The 20,565-nt window shown below is 38.3% G+C and overlaps 2 protein-coding genes across 3 annotated transcripts; both read left to right on the top strand.

Annotated features, from left to right (window-relative positions):
• The first annotated feature begins 134 nt into the window (after positions 1-134).
• On the top strand, positions 135-17,452 carry ZBTB6 (zinc finger and BTB domain containing 6). 2 transcript variants are annotated; one of them, XM_080927824.1, is made up of 3 exons: positions 135-344; positions 13,206-13,376; positions 14,359-17,452. In XM_080927824.1, exon 3 carries the CDS (start codon positions 14,368-14,370, stop codon positions 15,613-15,615), a length of 1,248 nt encoding a protein of 415 aa, XP_080783950.1. In that variant the 5' UTR covers positions 135-344; positions 13,206-13,376; positions 14,359-14,367; the 3' UTR covers positions 15,616-17,452. The 2 variants fall into 2 exon arrangements, 1 of the variants encoding a protein (XP_080783950.1); XR_013975317.1 differs by lacking the exons at positions 13,206-13,376; positions 14,359-17,452 and adding an exon at positions 1,167-1,279.
• On the top strand, positions 7,260-8,582 carry ZBTB26 (zinc finger and BTB domain containing 26; the record flags this gene model as incomplete). The annotated part of the gene is made up of 1 exon (XM_080928153.1): positions 7,260-8,582. The coding sequence occupies one exon, from the start codon at positions 7,260-7,262 to the stop codon at positions 8,580-8,582; it is 1,323 nt and encodes a 440-aa protein (XP_080784279.1).
• Positions 17,453-20,565: the final 3,113 nt, after the last annotated feature.

The raw sequence follows: 20,565 nt of genomic DNA, 5'->3' as shown, positions 1-20,565 counted from the left end.
AGGATAGGGTGCGGGGTCTCTGGAAATGGAGCCCCCGTGGGGACCTGGATCGGCCGCAACCTGCCCTGGGATGAGAGCCAAAGAGCTGGTCTAGGCCCTCGGACTCTTTGAACCATTGGACTGGCCCATGCTGAATCCCACCCTCTTTCCCCTCCGGAATCTGCTCTGGGGAGTCTCAGGATGCCCCAGGGACCGCCTCCTGGGACTCTCAACATAGGGCCCTGTAGCTGGCCAGGAAGCCACACTCAGGCGTTTTGTAAAAAGTGCTGCAGTTGAGGCCAGCAGAAAACTGAACGGCGGGAGCTAGCCAAGGCAAGGCCTTCAGTGCCAACCGCGAGACTACTGTAAGTGCCAGGTTTTGATGGGTTTTTACCCTTGGTCAGCCGCGAGTTACAGCACCTTTTGAATTACTGGTGCTATGCCATGCACAGGAGGTTCGTCAAATACCCAGTGTTCATCTCAAGTTTGGAAGCGATATATAACAAATTGGTGCTTGTATGAGGGAGGAGGGTATGCAATAGGTTACTTTGATCAACTGCTCTAAGGACAGTTGCTTTGAAGCCTGTATAGAAAGAGAGTGTCCTCTAAATCCTACTTCTTGTTAAAGAGAACGTGTGAAAGTACTTTTTCTCAAAAAAGAAAAGTTCTAGTGGTACTGAGAAGTTAGGCTATATACGAGAAGAAGGAATAGCGATGGGGAGGTTGTGTACATAAGATGGAATTTGAATTGGATAAGTAAAGTAAATTCAGATAATGAAAGGTTTAATTAATCCTAAAGGAGATGAGTTATCTTTTTGAAGCTCTTTGAGCACAAAACTAATATGGTCAGATTTGTACTGCAGAAAATAATTTTGTTCTCTGGGAAGCCTATAGAATAAGAAATAGCTGACTCTGGGTTCCCTTAGCTAAAATCTAGGAACTTATATTTGAGATTATTTTGAAAAGGTAATGACGTCCTGGTAAGATGCAATAAATCTAAAATAGATTTATGGTATTGTTATAAGAAAGTAGGCAAGTGCTAATGTGGCATAAATAGTTATACATAGAAAAAGAAGAAAAAGTAAGTCCTAGAATTTAGGCAGTTGGCATTTGAAGAATAGTAATGCCATAATCAGAAATAAAACCACAAAGCTATCAAGAGTTACAAATTCGGTTTTTGTGTTTAGATTTATGTCTAAAGGGATAGCCGCATAACAGCTGTCCAGCCTAAGAGTTGGGAATGCAAATGTGGAGATCAACCTAAGCTTCGTGGCATATGGGCCCTGAGAAGAGTTGGCATCATAGAGGGAACACTGAAAAAGAAGGTAATTGGAAGGACAATGGCAACTTTAATGAAACAGGAACTCAAATTGGAGCCAACAGAAGAGGTAGAAAAGAACACAGAGTTGAAGCAACTAGGGTGGCCCAGATATCAGGAGAGAATTTTGATGGGAATCCATTGGATCATTCTCAGCTACTGGGAAAAGAGAAAGAGAAAAGTATCTTTTTTGTTAGCAGGCCTGGTAAAAGCAATTTTAGTAGTTGAGGTAATGAAGTACAAAATAACGGAGGCCTCAATCGATTTGATATTAAACTGAAGAAGCATGAAAGATTTACTTGTTTATTTACAGAACACATGTTTAAAGAGTATGTAACAGGCACCATTTTAAGGTCTTTTGAAAATGAACTAATGGGCTGGAAAGATTACTCAGTGGTTAGAGCTCTTGCAGAAGACCTGAGTTCAGATGTCAGTGCTCACATGGTGTCTCACAGCCGTCATAATCCCAGTTCCAGGGGATCTGATACCTTCTGACCTCCATGCACCAGGCATACAAGTGGTGCTTATACATACATGCAGGCAAACACTCATAAAACGATTAAGTCTTCTTTAATGAGCTTATTTATTTAATTTTCCTTGGCAGCCCCATTTATTATTGGTTGAAAAGAATCCTGAAACAGACTGGATAAGCAGTTGACCTGTGACCATAACCCTGAATAAGTAGCTGAGCAGAGTTCTAACCTTAGAAATACATTTTCAGAGTGCATGCTGTACTCACTGTATTGTGTTGTGACTAGATGGGAGTCAAGGAGTGGGACACTGTAAGGAAAAATTGGCTTCTTGATTAAAAAGGAGACCTGCAAGGATAGTGAGGGTGAGAAGAGGTAAGTGATGAGTTTATGTTACATTGTGTGTATGTTTCTTTCTTTTCTCCTGAGGTCCTCTTCCACTCTATGCAAACTTAGGTGTACCTCTTGTACTCTTGACATTTTCATTTATAATCCACTTACCGTTTCAATGAGCTTTCTTCTACATCTTTAGATGTGTTTCTGACCAGCTACCCTGGTGCCACAAAGGCTCTCTTGACAGATTTTAATGAGCAGCCTTACGATCATCCCCTCTAGTAGTCTTTAGGTTAACTGAATGATGTACGAAGATATCCAGCCACTCAAGCTAAATATTTTAGAGTTATTTTGATCATTGCTGTGTTGTTCTTCACCGTGATAAGCAAGATCATTTGCTGGTTCTTTGTTTTAATTAATTTATAAATTTTCCATATAGTCACAGTCTCATCATTTCTGTTTTGATCTGTTAAAATGATGGCATTGTAAAAGACTATTCACTATATATTCTTATCTTCAAATTGCTGCATTTTCGCTAGTATAAGAGTATAAGCATCATCATTTTTAAATATAAAATACCTAGTACAGTGTTTCCTAGTATATTAAGTTGAGATTAAAGTTGGTTTATTTATGAGGATAGGGACTTAGGAATTCTTACCAAAGGGAAGAAATGAAACTGAGAAAAGTGACAGACTTTTCTGTGGAAAAACCATAGCAACAGACCAAAATGAGACCTTTTAAGAGTGTATTTACCTTTGAACAATTTAGTGATGCTTTAGAAACAAACCAGAAAAATAATGGTTTAAAAAAAAATGACTATAAACCTAAAGCTAAGGGGATGGCTCAGTGGTTAAGAGTACTTGCTCCTTTTGCTGAGTCCTGGAGTTTGGTTCCCAGCACCTATATCCTGTGGTTTACAATCACCTATAACTCCAGCTCCAAAGGATCCCTTTTGGCCTCTATTGGTACCTGCATGCACATATATATACCCCTATAGACACATACACACATACATATTAATAAAAACAAAATAAATTTCTAAAAAAAGCAGAACAGAACCTGAGATCAGTAGCAGTAGGATAAAGGCATGAGATGAAGTCAAGAATAAGTGTTCTTGTAGTCAGTACATAAGTCCTTGTCATTATAGTCCTCTGAGCTTAGCAGAAATTGGGTTTTAATTTGTACTCTGTGTTTAGATGTAAATACTTTGCTGAAGTATAACTAAAAAACCCACAAAAGTCTAAAGTCTACAGATCATAATGTTATGCTCCATTATTTCATATATTGATTTATAACTTGAGTACAAGTTTCAGCTCTAGCAATTAGCATTTTCTTTCTTTTTTTTTTTTTTGTTTTTGCTTTTTGCTTTTTTGTTTCTTTTAGTCCAAGGTTTTTCTCTGTAGCTCTTGCTGTCCTGGAACTCACTCTGTATACCAGGGTGGCCTTGAACTTACAGAGATCCACTGCCTCTGCCTCCCAAGTGTTGGATTGAAGGTGTACATCACCACTACCCGACTAGCAGCATTTTCTGTGTCTTAATTTAACCCATATTATTTATATTCTCTCAGCTTCATTTTTTTATATGGATAATACTAACCTACCAGTAGAGATGTGTGAATTAGTTTAGATAAAGCATCTAGCAGTATATTTGGAATATGACACGAATTCAGCAGAAATTAGGTATCATTTTATAAAAGGAATTAATCCTATTAGATGATTATTATATTTTATATTGTTTGGGTGTGTGTACACATGCATTTACTTTTATATTACGTATTATGCAAATACATATGGTGCTGGAATTAGACCTAGGATTCTACACATACTAAGGACATAGTCTACTACTGAGCAATTAATTATTTAATAGAATTTTTTTAAAAAACAGTATTGAAAATTTGGTCCTACATGATCTAAAGACTCCTCAAGATCTTCAAAAGAAGATATTTTGATATTGAAAATCATCTCTATTTAAGGTCATTAATAATTTCAGTGAATATCAAGGAGTCACTGTAATGCTGTGTTTTGTTTAATGAGTTGTATAAAGTGTAATAAACAGTTGATCCTTGTCCTCAAATAAGTAATGACCTATTGGGAAAGGAGATTAATGACTAATGGCTAAAGAGTGTCACCTAGAACTAGATTATTGAAGGGATAGTTGGGCTGATAGATATTAGGAAAAGCTTCCTAAAGTAAACAACACATTTCCCTGACTTTTTGGACTGCAATAGAAAGATTAAAAAGCAGGCTTTTTCTTGGGACACCTCTTTGGCTTCTTCTGTTGATAAGTTTCTGAAGCACTCATGAGTGGGATGCAAGTGAAACTGAAGTCTAGTTCATCTGTAGAGAAACAAGGGACAAATTTCCAAACTGAATGCATTTGTCATAAAACATTCTGATTGCTACCTCACTCTAGCTAGAAACAATGTTCACTTTTGAGTATGACTAGGAAAATACTAGTCAGCTTAATGAATTCAAGATCAGCTCAGCTCTAAAAAAAAGAATGCCACTTTTGTTTGGGCACTTGACATAATGGTCATTTTTATTATTTCTGGCTAAACTGGAACGTTCAACATTCACTGTTCCAGTTATGAAGTGAATATGTTAAAGCTAATGCCATTAAAACTGGCCAGTGGTAATATAGTTTGGCTGCTACAAAATAGTGATAATATTCTTGATGTTTGAAACTCCTTGATTTCTCTGCCACATTCACTTCTTTGTGATTATTAACTTGCATGTGCCTCACCCTCCTAAAGTTTACTTCTTTATTTGACATTCAGCTGAACTATGTAGCTCAGGCTGGCCCGGAACTTGAATTCTAATCCCATCAGTCTCTGAGTGCTGTGTGCATAGGTTTGGACCTTTGAGCCTAGCTTGAGGTTTTGTTTTGGTTTTTAATATTCTTTTCATTATCAGTTATTGAGATCTCTGAAATAGCTTATACTATTTTTTTCTTGTTTCTTAATACTATTTTCATTTTTTGGGGCACTTGTGGCCCCAAACCTGTAGCACCTCCATAGGTATTAATTTGCTCTACTTAATAAGGTTATTTTTATTGTGAACCTAACACTGTAGGCTCAACTACTGCACACTAAGCCTTCCCATGCGTTTGGTGTGGTATTAGGTGATAATCGTCTGCACCAGTTTGAATAGAAGAGAAACAGGATGTAGATGTTCTTGCCTAATGCCAGGGAATTTGTAGTTCAGACAGGAAGTAAGTATTTGATGAAGCAGTGTGAGTGTTATATAGAAGTACTGTGCTGAGGGCTCTACAGACAACTCTTTTCTCTAAGTGGACAGACTAGGTCCTCTGAGAACTAGAGAATGCAGTGTTCTAGAGTAGTGTAATGTGTGACAAGCTTAGAGCAAGTAGATGCATTGTGTACCCATCACAGAGGAATAAGAATAACATCTGGATTCTTATCATCAGGAGCTGTTACTCTGTGAAAAATTAAGATTATGAATTTTGTGCTTCAGAATCTAAATGTGATGCCAGGCATAATGATGCAAGCACACCTTTGATCCCAGCACTCAAGAGGCAGAGGCAGGTGGGTCTCTGTGAGTTAGCCTGGTCTACAAAGTGAGTTCTAGAACAGCTGGGGCTACATAGAGAAACCTTGCGTAAGAAAAAGAAAATCTAGATTTTACCAGGAAAAGCTGGTTGTCTCACTTGACTATGGGGAAGGGACTGTAGACCACAAAAGTCAAGCTGGATTTCCTAAGGAACTTAGTTTATAGAACTATTTCTCAAACACAGAAGTGTCATACCTATTGACCAGATAGAAGATGGGTTTATAAAAAGAGAATACCAGTTACTTTTAGTGGTTAGTAGACTGGAATTATGGTGTTGATGTAGCTAATTCATCCTTCCCATTTACTAACAGTGTTGTGGATTGAACCAGGGCTTCACAAGGCAAATTATGTGCTACTAAGCTATACATGTTTTCAACCCTATGCAGAGGGAGCTCTGTATTATAGCATTATTTACCTTTATTAGTTTTCGTTAATTGACTTGTAACTAAGAGACTTAGCCTAGCATTTTTGAAATGTGCTGTTTGAGAGAAGAGGAGCTAGAAGCCAAGGAGAACATTTAGGAATCAATTCTAGTCCTGTACATGATGAAAAATGACAGAAATATAGGGGTAAGAAGGAAAGAACAATATAGTAAGTATTGAATTTGTACCCTATTTCCACTCATACCCACACAGATTGGGTCATTGTTTTATTCTGCATTTATAAAGAAATGTTTTTTATAAGAGAGTTTAAATTTACCCATAATGCATGGGATAAAGAATTGTGTGTCATTGATCAAAACCGTCTCTTTAAATGTGTGACTTTTATCACAGAAATGGCTATATGAATAAATTCATACCAAAAAGGGTGTTGGTTCTCAGTAAGCAGTATCTTTGTAGACTCTTTAAAATAGAAAACAAGGGGCTGGAGAGAGAGAGAGAGAAAGAGAGAGAGAGAGAGAGGGAGGGAGAAAGAGAGGGAGAGGGAGAGGGAGAGGGAGAGAGAGAGCAAGCTTAGTGTTTAAGAACACTTGCTGTTTTTTTCAGAGGACACCAGCTCAAGTCCCAGTATCTACATGGCAGCCTACAACCATCTCTAACTCCAGTTCTGGTTTATCTGACACTCCCATTTGGCCTCTGGGGATACACTTATGGCACACAGATATGCATATAGGCAAAACAGCCATACACATATACAGCAAAACTAACAGTAATAATAATGATAGGAAACAAAAAGGGAACATTTTATTTTAGGAAAAATCAGGTGAAACATGCTTTATGCAAAAGAAATAACATCTTATTACTTGGGTTCTGATGTTTTCCTTTGGATAGAATTCTCATTTGATAAGTGGAAAATAAACTTTTTTGGATTAACTCAAGCATTGTTCTTTTGTTAAGTGTCTTAAAAGGTCAAGTGAATGCCCAGTTATTTACACTTCTATATATCTACGCCTTTGGTACAGTTGATACCTGAAAATGGTAAGAAATAACTTTTAACAGTCACTGAAAGCTGTTATCATAGCTTTTTGGAGACATACAAAACAGGCATGACAACACATTTGGTTTTGAAAGGTAAATCCAGGTTTTTGAATTGTTTAAATTTTTTTACATTCCACCTTTTTTACATTTCTGTCCTTTAGGTCTGCCAAAATGTCTGAAAGATCAGATCTCCTTCACTTCAAGTTTGAAAATTATGGAGATTCAATGTTACAAAAAATGAACAAATTAAGAGAAGAGAATAAATTTTGTGATGTTACAGTTCTCATAGATGATGTTGAGGTGCAGGGGCATAAAATTGTTTTCGCTGCAGGTTCCCCCTTCTTAAGAGACCAATTTTTACTGAATGATTCTCGAGAGGTGAAAATCTCCATATTACAGAGTTCTGAAGTGGGGAGACAATTGCTCTTATCCTGTTATAGTGGTGTGCTGGAATTCCCTGAGATGGAACTGGTAAATTACTTGACTGCTGCAAGCTTTCTTCAGATGAGCCACATTGTAGAACGGTGCACACAGGCGCTGTGGAAGTTTATAAAGCCAAAACAACCAATGGATAGTAAAGAGGGATCTGAACCACAGAGTGCTTCTCCCCAGTCGAAAGAACAGCAGGGAGATGCCAGAGGCTCTCCAGAACAGGACTTACCTTGTATTCATCCATCTGAAGACAGTATGGATATGGAGGACAGTGATATTCAGATTGTTAAGGTAGAATCTATTGGGGATGTATCAGAGGATAGAAGTAAGAAAGATCAGAACCAGTACATATCTTCTGAGCCCACTGCTTTACATTCATCAGAGCCCCAGCACTCCCTGATAAACTCAACTGTGGAAAACAGAGTTAACGAACTAGACCAGAGCCATCTCCACAATTATGCCCTCTCTTACACAGGCAATGATGACATCATCATGACCTCAAAAGATGTCTTTGGGCCTAATATTCGAGGTGTAGACAAAGGCTTACAGTGGCATCACCAATGCCCAAAGTGTACCAGGGTATTCCGTCACTTGGAGAACTACGCCAACCATTTAAAAATGCACAAACTCTTTATGTGTCTACTCTGCGGCAAGACTTTCACTCAGAAAGGCAATCTTCATCGACACATGCGTGTACATGCCGGAATTAAACCTTTCCAGTGTAAAATCTGTGGGAAAACCTTTTCCCAGAAGTGTTCCTTACAGGACCATCTTAACCTTCACAGTGGAGATAAGCCCCATAAATGTAACTATTGTGACATGGTTTTTGCTCATAAGCCAGTTTTGAGAAAACACCTTAAACAGCTGCATGGCAAAAACAGCTTTGATAATGCCAATGAGAGGAGTGTGCAAGACCTCACAGTGGATTTTGACTCTTTTGCATGTACAACAGTCACAGACTCTAATTGTCAGCCACAACCTGATGCAACACAGGTCCTGGATGCAGGTAAACTGACCCAAGCTGTCCTCAGTTTAAGGAGTGACAATACATGTGTAAACTGAACAGGGCTTAGTGCTAACAGCCAGAGCTGACAGAGTACGGCACTTAAGGTAGAATCACTTGGTAGTTTCTTCTACAAAGCCTCTAAGCAGGTGGTAGTGAGTGAGTTGAAACACTAGCAGACTAGGTGACTCCCACTTGCCGTGGCTCTTTGCTTTCCTTTGTCCCTCTCCTGGTTCTTTTTTGAGTTATTTAACCTGTGATGTCTGTTTTCCTTTTCTAAGGAATAATTCCATTTGTCTACCTAGTGTTGATATATGTCTTCGACTGACACTATTTTAAATTTTTTACCAAGCACATTCTGAAGGTACCAACAAATAACATTATCTACTTCCAACTAATAAATGCTGTGTTTAGGAAAGTTAATATTTTTCCTTGGGGGGAAATGAGGCTGGGATAGGAGGTGGTACTGCTGTTGACCTAAATATGTGATAGAGTTTCTGTTTGTCTACTGTGATTCATCCAAGGCTGATGAGTGAATTTGCTTCCTGCCATTTATACTTTTTTGGAGCTGCTGTGGAGGTGTGGGTTTATGCTTTAAACATCAACAACCCACCTTATAACCCAAAATACAAAATTGTCACCAACTTCTGCAGGCAAATCGGGACCATGGGGAGGCCATGGGGAGGATAGTCAGTAAATGATAGAAATATAATAAAACAAGAGCGGGTATATGGAAGGTTTCCTAAATATTATGACCTATATGTATCCTGTTGATGCTTTTGTAATTAGAAGTGCTTTAGGCATACTTATGTGAGCTAAAGAATAATGGATTATGATGGAGTCTAAGCTGTGAGTCAGTTTATACATAAGAAAGTTGCATTTGGCCATAATTTGTCCAGTATAGAGTTAATGTCTTTGGTCTTTTTATGTGTACCTTCATCTTGGAAATTGATGAAAAAAGTTAAATGTGATACAGAGAAACTACCAGAATTTTTGCATTTAGATAGTCTTAGAGGTACACAGTACACTGTCCACTTTTGCTACCTTTGATAGATGATGTTGAAGGATGGATAAAAACAATTCTTTATCTTGAAGTAAATGTTAGACATTAGTTTGAGCCTGCTTCTTACCTAAGGGTTACAGTGAGGTGATAGGATTGCTAGAGGACTTAGAAGCTCTCGAAAGATTGCTTATACTATCTCTGTTGTTTTAAATAGGGACATTTAGAGTCAAACAGGTAGCCTGGCCACCATGGGCCCAAGTACACCTGACTAAATATGAATCATTATCCCCGATACATCTCTTCCACTATACCTTGGCTTTAACAGGTGGGGAATAATAACATATTAACAGAAAGTTTCCAGTTTTGTTTCACTATTTTATATTCATCCCTTTTAGCTTTCAGAGACAGCCAAGAATTCACCAACAGAATGTCACAGAAGGCCTTGTAAGAATGACTTTTTAACCTTTTCTTTTGGTGGCTTGTGCCTGTGATCTCAGAATTTACAAATTACAGGAGGGTTGCCTGGGCTATAGGGTGAGGCCCTCCTTCCAAAGACCAAAATAAGCATAATTATTTTATGGTAGTGGTGCTGGAAGTTGAACCCAGTGTTTCATAGGTACCAGGTAAGCACTGTATCACTTAGGTACAGCCCTAGCCTGTTAATTGTTTTTATCTAAATGAATATCATACTATTTCTGGTTTGACTGACTGGTTTGGCTATTAAGGGCAGGTTTGAATAATGTGAAAATGATCCAAATATGAAACTGATTTTGTCTAAAGAACTTTATTTCCACCAGACTTTTGTCTTTATTATTAAGCTATGGGAGTACATGAACAAATAATCCAAAAATTAAAATTAATTTATACATAATTTGGAATATTTACACATGGCTCAGATTTGGAATAATTTCTATGAAATATTTAAATATGAGTGCAGTCAGCTAATATGACTGCTAGGTACTTTATGCCCAACATCAGTCAATGTATGGCCTAATAATGCTTCCTAGCATTCTGAATTTTTCATGAGACATCCAAAGAGCACCAATTCTATGCAACAGTGGGACTCTACTCATCCAATGTTTTAAGTATTTTCTCTGAACATCATTTTAAGATGGTGGGACTCCATACCCTTATTCTTGTCTAGTTACTAGTAGTAGTTTGAAGACTAAAAATAACATGGATTCAAATAATACTGGTCTCTCTGGCTGTTGAAGGCTATTTCTTGATTTATTTCAGTAACTCAGAAAGGCGGGTTTTTTTGTTGTTGTTTTGGGTTTTTTTTTTTTTTTTTTTTTTTTTTCACCTTTTTAATGCTGGAAAGTTTGAAACCAAGTCCTCATACATGTTAAACATGTACTCTAGCATCGAGCCACTCTCACAACCTCAAGAACTATTCGTAACCAACTGGAATTCCAGGTGCTATGTTATATGCTGAGGATAGGAAGTAAGATTGCTATGGTCCCTGTTCTTACAGGGCTTCCAGTGTCAAGTGATTCTCATGAGATGAGGCCTCAAATTTATGTCCTAACTAGAATAAGTTTGCCTTGTTTTCTTTCATCATTTAAAACAGTGGTTCTCAACCTGTGGTTTGTGACCCCTTTGGGGATGGGGGGAACAACTCACCTTTTCACAGGAGTTACCTAAACTAAGACCATAGGAATATTTTGTTTACATTATGATTTCTTTACATTACGATTCATAACTGTAGCAAAAGTACAGTTATGAAATAAAGTAAATAATTTTATGATTGGGGTCACCACAGCATGAGGAACTGTATTAAATGATCACAGTAATAGGAACCACTGGCCTAAAGTCAGCTTTCTTAGGCTTTTTTGTTAGTAAAATTTTTGGTTCTGTTTGCAAGTGTAAACTACTTAACACTACTTAACTAATTTGTGATCTCCATTTCTTGGCTGGAGAGGTCTTATTTTTATGTGAGATATTTAATTTTGGTGGGACTTTGATTCTTTGCTTACATGTTTCTAAGATTTTAAAGCAAAGAGAAAGCACATATATTTCATTGTGGAAGAAGGCTTTTAACACTAGTAATTATATTGGGCAGGGGTGAACCTTAGTTACCCAGCATTTGGTTTGGTTTGTTTGGTTTTTTTTTTTTTTTTTTTTTTCCTTTTTGAGACTGGCTCTTGCTGCCTCTGCTCCTGAGTTTGGGATCAAAGGTATGTGCTACCATGCCAGTGTCTTGTAACGATTCCTAGGAAATCTTCAAAAGAAAGAGGACTCTCTTTATTGTAGCTTGGTTGTTTTTTTTAATTACTGTTATTTATTTATTATTTAATATGAAAACAAGCTCCAAACTGAAGTGGCTCTGAGGTAAATCAGGTGTGATTTTGCATTAGTTTAGAAAATGTGTAAGTGAAAGGTGACCAATGTCACCATTTCTAAAATATTGTCCTAAACAAACAACTTAGAGCATTTTATTTCAGCTCATGAATGGCTGTTCTAAATCTGTTGTATGTTAGACATACTTTGAACTACCTCTTTACTTAATGGGGAAGTTTCCTTAATAAAAGTTTGACAATTAACCTATGGTGTCATTGACTTATTTTCCTACTCTCTTCCCTCCTTATTTCTCAGTTGTTTGAATTTAAATTCTTTAAAACACATCCTATGGATGACAAGGGGCTGAAAATGCAGCTCAGCAGTGGAGTTTCCCTTTGCCTAGAATTCTGGAGTCTCGGGCTTTTTTCAGGCAGCAGGCACAAAATAATTGTCAGCCATCCCTTTACTTCGAAAATAGGGACTTTCTGAATAATAAACTTTGAGAATGCAAAGAAAGGTAAATATTGTCCTAAATAATCACCCTCCCTTGGTGTGGCATATATTTTGATGTGGGTATGTAAGTGCAGTTTTGAAGACAAATCATTTCCAACTGAATCCCAGAGAACTGAGGTGCAACTTAGAAATAATGTATAATCAGTATAAACTGGTATTGAAATATGTTGTATTTTGTAAAACGACCGGCCAAGGTGTTTCCCCGAGGAATCACCACCATGAGACAGGCCTAGTACAAAGGGAAGTTTATTTGGGGAAGGGAAGGCGACCTGAAAAGGGGGTAGAGTAAGAGAAAGAAGTGGGTCAGAGAAGGATAGAAAGAGGAAGAGACCTAGGAGAAGACTGGGGAGGGGCGGGGGAGAGGAATGGAAAGTGAAGAAAGGCAAAGCTGCCCTTATAGGCCAAGTTGGCTTGTACATGGCAGGTGGCTATGCTAGCTGTTGCTAGGTAGCTTGTTGGGCGCAGCTCAGAGGAATGGCTGACAGCGTAACTGGGGAGAAAAGCAATGCTTTAGTTTCACAAAGCCCTGTGTTTAATTCTCATTACCCAAAGCGAAAAATCCTTAAGGAGAAGGACACATAGTGGCATTATGTCTAAACCAGCAGGGTGAAAAGGATGCCATTGGAAACGACGTGGAGAGGAGAGGAGGGCAAACAGTGGTGGAGCTGTGCCTAGAGGTTGGGGCCAGGTACTGATGGGACAGAGTAGACCAGCTACAATACAGAGCCGCGAGGTTCTTTCCTTCGGCTCCGCCCCTCCACTCCTTGGAGGTTCTGGCCTTGAGCGTTCTTAACTCGCTGTAACCAGCTTCCCACCGGAGCGAGCGGGAATGGTCCGAAAAGACCCGGCTCGCTGGTATTCAGACGTTTTTCTGTCTTTCCTGCAGTGGAAAAAGTGAGGAAGAAAGAGCATCTCAGGATGTTCTTCCGGGGCGTCCAGACAATCTCCGTAAAGAATAAAGCTGGTTGACTCCGGAAGCGTTTTCTTCCAGGCTAAGTCCATCTTCCGGCCTGGGCTGCCGTTGCCGCGGAAGCCTCAAAGCCAATTTTGTTAGTCGGTAAGTGAACGTGACGGAGACATGCCGGGGGTTGAGGCTGAAGGACGACGCTGCGTGGGAGTACACCCCGCTGTGGCCTCAGCTCCAGTCTGGCGCCACACCCGCCTGGCCGGTCGAGCCCCGACTTGGAAGGCTCGGCTGGGAACCGTGGTCCTCGTTGCAGGGAGTTGGCAGGCAGGCGGTTTAGGATTCCTGTCAGCTCCTCTTGCTGTGTGGGCCCTTGTGCCCACTGGGTGAACACAGAATCAGGAGGAAAAAACTCCCTGGGAGAGGAGGAGTCACGTTAGTCTCTGGTTTGGGCTCAACGGAGCTAAAGCACGAATTGGTAAATGTAGCTGGAAGCGTGAAAATAATAGACAGGCAAATGGGTGTTCCGGTGTTTTATCAATAAACTGATGAGCAATTAAAAATTAAGGAGCTGGGTGTGTGAAAAACGGACCAAGATCAATCTATAAAAGGTGGGTTAGGGTGAAATCCTGAAAGAGTTTGCATTCTTTTTAAGAACGAACGGCTGTTGAGGAAGTGGGGGGAGATGATGGACGATTTAAGCATAAGAGCGTTTTTTCTTTTCCTCATTTTTAATCATAACGTTAATTCTGATGGGAATTGAAGAAGATAATTCAGAATACTTAAAGAGAGCCTTGCTAGGAGACATGTTGGAAATCATTACAGTGGCCGAGACTGGGGATTAGTAATAGTGGTGAGACAATTCGAACATTGCATTATTTAAGGGGTTAAGTGTACTTTTTGGTGTCACTACCGATTACCGGTATTTAAAAACTTGCATACCATGGTACAGAAATGTATTATGATTTCTGGATTTATAGATGATGATTTGGGAACAGTTTCACTCCTAGCATTCAGAGTAGAGTTTGGGTCTTCATTTTTCCCAATACATTCTGGGAAATAGGGGCTCTATACCACAGTAACATGGAAAAGCATTGCCTACCCTATATATATGCTTGTGCTCTGTTTTGTATAGATTGTGACCATGGCTGCTGAGTCTGAAGTTCTACACTTCCAGTTTGAACAGCAAGGAGATGTGGTCCTACAGAAAATGAATCTCTTGAGACAGCAGAATTTATTTTGTGATGTATCGATTTATATTAACGATACTGAGTTCCAGGGGCACAAGGTGATTTTGGCTGCTTGCTCCACTTTCATGAGAGATCAGTTCTTACTCACACAGTCAAAACATGTCAGAATCACCATTCTGCAGAGTGCAGAAGTCGGGAGGAAGTTGTTGCTGTCCTGCTATACTGGAGCACTGGAAGTAAAAAGAAAAGAGCTTCTGAAATACTTGACTGCTGCCAGTTACCTGCAAATGGTTCACATTGTAGAAAAATGCACAGAAGCTTTGTCAAAGTATTTGGAAATTGATCTTTCCATGAAAAATAACCAGCACACTGACTTGTGTCAGTCTTCGGATACAGATGTTAAGAATGAAGAAGAAAATTCTGATAAAGACTGTGAGATCATTGAAATTTCAGAAGATAGTCCTGTAAACCTAGATTTCCATGTCAAAGAGGAGGAGAGCAATGTGTTACAATCTGCTTCGGAGGCATTGACAGAGCGAAGGGGAATGAAATCACCAGCTCTCTCTACAGTAGATGATGGCTTTAAAGAGAATGAAATTTGTATCCTCCATGTAGAATCCATCAGTACAGATGATGTAGAAAATGAGCAGTTTTCACAACCTTGTACCTCTTCCAAAGCAGGCATCTATTTCCCTGAAACACAGCATTCGTTGATCAATTCTACAGTTGAGAACAGAGTTACAGAAGTTCCTGGAAATACAAATCAAGGGTTATTTTCTGAGAATTCTGATGGAAGTCATGGTACAGTAAATGAGATTCAGAATCTGGATGAGAATTTTTCTTTGAGGCACCAGTGCCCCAGGTGTCCGAGGGGCTTTCTTCATGTAGAAAACTATCTGCGCCACCTTAAGATGCATAAACTCTTTTTGTGCTTGCAGTGTGGGAAAACATTTACACAGAAGAAAAATCTTAACCGGCACATTCGAGGACACATGGGTATACGGCCCTTTCAGTGTACTGTGTGTTTGAAGACCTTTACTGCTAAAAGCACACTTCAGGACCACTTGAACATACACAGTGGGGACCGGCCATATAAATGCCATTGTTGTGATATGGATTTCAAACACAAATCTGCTCTAAAAAAGCACTTAACTTCTGTTCATGGCAGGAGCAGTGGTGAAAAACAGCAAAATCTACTTTAATCAAATCAATGATTTTTGAAATAAACAGAATCACTTTGCTAGATACATCAATTTATAAAACTGCAGCATTTGTAGTGTGTTGCCCCCCAATCTGTATCATTTTATTATTTATTTTTGTTTTTATGTGTTACTCATTCTGAACTTCTAATAATTCCTAGGTTGTGAGTGGTGTGATTAAGTTTATGAGATTCTAGATTGTCTCAAACATTATGTGTTAGTCTTCTGTTCAGCAGTAATTGCCGATTCTGATTTGTAGTTTTTAGATAAATGATTTAATGTTGAACTATATAGAACTTTAATGAGGTAAGATGACAAGAAAATAGATTTGAAAGGATAGTGTTCCACATTGCTATTAATATTGAAAGCATATAGGACTAGCAAACTTCTTTTAAAAACCTAGCCAGTGTTATTGAATTACAACCAGAATACCAAGGTACTGTCTTAAACTAAAGGAGCATAGTTCAGATTCACATGGGGCCAGCAGATTATTCTTAAATGTTTAAAAGAATATGTAATTAGACCCTTTTCATGATTATATATAACATAGTTGGGTTAAGAACTCTGTGGCAAATGCAAGTATTTTCTTGGTATAAATTGGCAAGTTACTTTTCATAAATATTCCACTTTCATTAAAGACATTGTTGTACTGCTTAGGGTTTTTTCTTTTGTTTGTTTTGGTTAACATGCACTAAAATTGACCTCTGTGGAATTACATTTCTATGAATTTAATACATATCTAATTGTCTGCAGTTGGGACACAGAATAGTCCCATCACCTTCCAAAATTCCCTTATGCTGCTCTCTTGTAGTCCACCCTTTCTAACTCTAAATTCTACTAAGACTTCTTCATCTATATAATGTGTTCTAATCTGTGGTGATAGAAAACTGAAATCTTATGTTCCCTTTAGATATTTTTTAACCAAACATAATGCCATTCAGCTTGATTTATGTGTATATTAGCAAGTCATTTATTTTTTATATCTCCTATTTTACTTTTGACATGATTGGTGTAACCCAGGCTGACCAAGAATTTGCTTCAATTCTGAGGATTGAGATTGTGTCTGGGCCCTTTTTTGGTTTTGAGTTGCTTATGTATGCACTTTCTTTTCAAGCAGTCACCAGGTTACTAGAATTAGTTATAATGTCTCATTTGTATGGATACCTGTACATTCAAAACTTTTGCCCTTAAAATGAAGAACAAAATTTACTGCCAGGCAAATCACCTTCCCTGACTATAGGAAGAACTCACTTTCAAGCTGTCCTGTTTCTATACATAACTTAGCTCTGTGTAGAGTTTCTACTGCATTTAAGTTTCATTGACTTTTCTGTATTTTAATATGTAATATACTTTGTACTATATGTGAGTTTTGTGAAAATCATGTAAATGTTATATATATAATTTTGTTATATATAATGTGATACTTTTGTGGGAATAATGCTCTACATAGAATTTTTAACTCTGGGAGACACTTTAAAAACTCTTAAGTCTCACATTTACTTCATAACCCAAGTTACTAATTAATGACATTGAGCAGGTCACCTGTCCTTCAACTTTTCTTAATTTTATATAAAATAACTTTGATCTTCATAATTTGTAGAATTATTTCTAAGTCTAAATTTCTACAAATGTATACTCTTCATGTGAACAGAGGAGATTGTATGTCTTTTGAGTACTCTCTTGGAAACAGAACTTTTTTAAGGTAAACATATTGTTCCACTGGATAGTGGACTGGTTCAGTGGCTAATTTCCTTTCCCACATGACTTAAGAATGACCAGTTATAGCTGTGAACGTACTTTCCTCAGAGAAACAGTTTGGGACTGACGTGCTTCTCTTATTTTTTTGCTCCTGAATTGAATTTTGGAAAGGGGGGGCGGGTGGCTAGGGTAAACTATAATAAACAATGGATTTCTTTAGGAAGTGTTACCTACTATACTGGGTGTTTGAAACATTTTGATTGAAGGTGTTTTAAGTTTTATTCGTGCCTTGTAAGATTGTTGTAAAATCAGTTTGTGAGCACTTTGAAAGTTTTGCTTGTGGGAAGGGTGTTTTATAAAGTGGTTATTTATATTATTTATTTCCATTACATGAACAGATTGGTTTCAAAACATTCCTAGAAACTGAGCAAACTGTACATGCCTGTAATTCCAGCACTTGGGAGATAGAGGCAAGAGATTCAATTCAGGACCAGCCTTCCTTATATATAGCTAAGTTTGAGGCTAGTCTCATATATAGGAGACATTGTTTTAGGAAAAAACAAAACATTTCTGGGAGAGTATCAGTTTGCATGACATTTCTGAAAAATTCAGCAAAGTAGAATCTGTAAAGATAAGCAGGTATGACAGTGTAGCATTTGTTCAGTTTAAATACTTTTAGCTGTTTTGTTTATGACAGAAAAAGCAGTGTGTTTGGCTTGAACCTTGTATTACTGCATTTATATGTATAAAAGATCTTAAAACGGTAGTTGTTACTTTGTTGTAGAGAAAATCCTTTGCTCTTTTCACTGGATGTAATTATGTTTGTATGAAACAATAAACTGGAGGGGGGGATGGAGAACTTTGGGCTTGTGTATTTCTATGAAATTTAAAGGAACCATTTTCTCTTTAGTAATGTTTTTTAAATTATGTGTGGGGGTATGTGTACATATGATTTATTATATTTTTAGTTATGTGTATGCGTGTGGGCATATGTTTGCTAGCAGCTTTGGGTCCCCTCCTGGAGCTGCAGTTACAGGGAGCTGTGAGCTGGGAACTGCACACAGTTGCTGTGCAAGAGTAGTCAGCTATATTAACCACCTGGAATTCTATGACTTACTCTCTCCTGGCTTTTAATCATTGTAGAACTATCTACTGGGGGCTGGAGAGATGGCTCAGTGGCTAAGAGAACTAACTGACTGCTCTTCTAGAGGTCCTGAGTTCAATTCCCAGCAACCACAAAGTGACTCACAACCAGGTAACTCAACCATCTATAATGAGATTTGATTCCCTCTTCTGGTGTCTCTGAAGAGAACAACAGTGTACTCACATACATAAATCTTAAAAAAAAAAAAAAAACCTACATACTGGGTTTATTTTTGTACTAAAAGTGAGGTAAAGAATACCAATTATATTAGGGCTTGTGTTTTAGTGGAAGTAGACAAACAATTGATAGGATTTTAAAATCAATTTCGAAAAACAATGCTAGGGATAAAAAATTATAGGGAAAGCTGTGCCATGCAGATGTCTGAGATCAAGGTCAGCCTGGTCTACAGAGTGATTCCAGTAAAGCCAAGACTATACAGGTTTTTTTGTTGTTGTTTTGATCCCCATCTTAAAAAAAAAAAATAGGGAAAAGAAATAGTGATTGTTACTTTTAATGTGGTTTTCCATGTTTGGGAAATGTTTCCTGTGTGACATGGTAAAGTATATCAAAGGTAAGTAGAATTGGGAATGTACACACAGGTTAGGGAACATGTATATATAAAATTACTCATCACTGTCCAGTTGAATATACAGAAATGTGCCAGGTGGTGGTGGTGTATACCTTTGAGCCCAGCATTTCAGAGGCAGGGATAGTTGGATCTTTATGAGTTCCAGGAGGCCTGGTATACAGAGTCAGTTCAAGGACAGCCAGGGCTACAAAAGAAGCCCTGTCTTGAAACAAAAGCAAACAAAGACAAATTATACCAAAATGTACACCTGATTGTTGGGAAAGTTTCTTTTTGATTAGCAGAATTGGATGAAATTATGAATAATGAGCAAAAGTATAGCTGGTGGGGCTGCCAGGTGGCAGTGGTTCAGGCCTTTAATCCCAGCAAGAGATGCAGTCAGTTCTTTGAGTTTGAGGTCAGCTTGGGCTACAGCAGTAGTTCCAAAACAGTCAAGGCCAAGCACATACATCACAAAACAAAACAACAGGTAGGGCCAATGGATCTTTCACAAACAAAATGCAAAAATTAACCCTTGTCTTTTCTTGTCACACTTGCCTTGTGTCCTTGGAGCTGCAGTTTGTAAGAAGCTGTGAGCTCCTGTGTTTATGGAGTGTGTGTGTGTACAAATAATTAGGGAGTCTGATGAATTCTTGCTGTGCAGCCTAGTATGATTCTTCTCAGCCTTTCAACTGCTGAGTTCACAGAGATGCACCATCACATCTAAATTATAACTCATATTTAAAGCCTCAAGCCTCATTAGAGAAATTTCTTTTCCATATTCTAATTTATGTACAGATTATTATCTCGGATGTTATTGAATATTTTCACATCCAGTTGCACATCATTAACAAAGGATGCACAGTATCAACCTTTTAGGATCACTTTGATAATCTATTTGATAAATTAATTATAAAACTAAAATACTTTTAAAATAAGTTATCATACAGCCTGCCATATAGTAGTTCGTGATTGTTGCTTCTCGTCCTTATTTCCAGTCTTTATTTATAAGAACATAAAGGATAATTCCTACCTTACAGTTTGCCACAGTCCTCTAACAAATATTGAGTTACAATTCCAAAACTTGTAAATTTTGATCCATTCCCTTTTGAGGCATTTGGGATTTTAGATGAGGTAGGTGGGTTTGCCAAACGTTTTCACTTTGGTCCCGATTTCTGTAAACTGGAGAATTATTTGCTAATCTGGTTAATGTATCACTAAGAGAGTAAAGTAGGGTGTAACAGATGTATCAGGTCCTAGTCTATGGATGAAAAGTTTAACGTTGCCTCAATTCCGCAAGCCATTTGGCTCAAGCCTTAGATGTGCAGGGAGTTTCCCATAAGGCCTTTCGGCTTGCCTAGTCCTCGCATCATCTCCCACAGTACTCTGGGGTTCCCTTGTCATGTGACGAAGGTGGCTTTCTTCTTCAGAGGGAAACTGATGCGCAATTCAGGTGGCGGGGCCCCTACGCTTCCCTTCCACTCCAACTCCCGGGCTTGCGTAATCTCGCGTGAAGTGAACAGTATCTTCTCGCGAGAGCTAAATC

Source organism: Micromys minutus (assembly GCF_963924665.1).
Source record: "Micromys minutus genome assembly, chromosome: 13".
Classification (NCBI taxonomy): Eukaryota; Metazoa; Chordata; class Mammalia; order Rodentia; family Muridae; genus Micromys; species Micromys minutus.
The sequence above is the reverse complement of the archived record's forward strand: the minus strand, read 5'-3'. Positions and strand labels throughout refer to the sequence as shown.

Coding starts and splice junctions, on each gene's coding strand:
- ZBTB6 (XM_080927824.1), top strand. CDS start 14,368: ATGGCTGCTGAGTCTGAAGTTCTACACTTCCAGTTTGAACAGCAAGGA.